General features: G+C 70.8%; 1 protein-coding gene across 1 annotated transcript in view; it reads left to right on the top strand.

Annotated features, from left to right (window-relative positions):
• The first annotated feature begins 638 nt into the window (after positions 1 to 638).
• Positions 639 to 1,262, top strand: part of SELENOW (selenoprotein W) — a 3,708-nt gene continuing 3,084 nt past the window's right edge. The window contains exon 1 of the mRNA XM_026050301.1: positions 639 to 647. Coding sequence (XP_025906086.1) covers positions 639 to 647 — 9 coding nt within the window. The remainder of the gene's footprint in view (positions 648 to 1,262) is intronic.

Here is a 1,262-nt window from a genome sequence, read left to right as displayed (position 1 = left end):
CCGGTGCAAGGCGGGGATGGCCCCGGTGCGGTGCACGGAGCGCTCCGGTGCAAGGCAGGGATGGCCCCGGTGCGGGGAGCGGCTCCGGTGCAAGGCAGGGATGGCCCCGGTGCGGGGAGCGGCGCGCGGAGCGGCTCCGGTGCGGTGCACAGAGCGCTCCGGTGCAAGGCGGGGATGGCCCCGGTGCGCGGAGCGGCTCCGCTGCAAGGCGGGGATGGTCCCGGTGCGCGGAGCGGCGCGCGGAGCGGCTCCGGTGCGGGCCCCGGTGCACGGAGCGGCTCCGGTGCAAGGCAGGGATGGCCCCGGTGCGGGGAGCGGCTCCGGTGCAAGGCAGGGATGGCCCCGGTGCACGGAGCGGCTCCGGTGCAAGGCAGGGATGGCCCCGGTGCACGGAGCGGCTCCGGTGCAAGGCAGGGATGGCCCCGGTGCGGGGAGCGGCTCCGGTGCAGTGCACGGCAAGCGGAGCGGCTCCGGTGAGGTGCGGGGGCGCTCCGGTGCAGCACACGGTGCACGGATCGCCCCAATGCGGTGAGCAGATCGCTCCGGTGCAAGGCGGGGATGGCCCCGGTGCACAGAGCGGCTCCGGTGCAAGGCAGGGATGGCCCCGGTGCGGGGAGCGGCTCCGGTGCAAGGCGGGGATGGCCCCGGTGCGGTGCACAGCGCGCGGAGCAGCTCCGGTGCGGTGCAGGGGCCGCTCCGGTGCAGCACACGGTGCACGGATCGCCCCGATGCGGTGAGCAGATCGATCCGGTGCAAGGCGGGGATGCTCCGGTGCAGCACACGGTGCACGGATCACGCCGGTGCAGTGCACGGATGACTCTCCGGTGCAGCCCGTGCTGCAGAGATGGCTCCGGTGCAGTGCACAGGTTATTCCGGTGTGCTGTACAGACGGCCACGGTGCAGCACACGGTGCACGGATCACTCTGGTGCAATGCACGGATTATTCTGGTGAGATGCACGGACAGCCCCGGTGCAGCTTGCGGTGCAGAGATGGCTCCGGTGCAATGCACGGGCTGCTCCGGTGCAGCTCGTGGTGCAAAGATCACTCTGGTGCAATGCACGGATCGCTCCGGCGCGATGCACGGGCTGCTCCAGTGCAATGCACAGATTGCTCCGGTGCAGCTCGTGGTGCAAAGATCACTCTGGTGCAATGCACAGATTGCTCCGGTGCAGCTCGTGGTGCAAAGGTCGCTCTGGTGCGATGCACGGGCTGCTCCGGTGCAATGCACAGATTGCTCCGGTGCAGCTCGCGGTGCAGAGGT

The sequence above is a fragment of the Nothoprocta perdicaria genome, unplaced genomic scaffold (assembly GCF_003342845.1).
Source record: "Nothoprocta perdicaria isolate Ctin4 unplaced genomic scaffold, notPer1 scaffold_673, whole genome shotgun sequence".
Lineage (NCBI taxonomy): Eukaryota > Metazoa > Chordata > Aves > Tinamiformes > Tinamidae > Nothoprocta > Nothoprocta perdicaria.
This window is presented reverse-complemented; position numbering and strand designations above follow the sequence as displayed.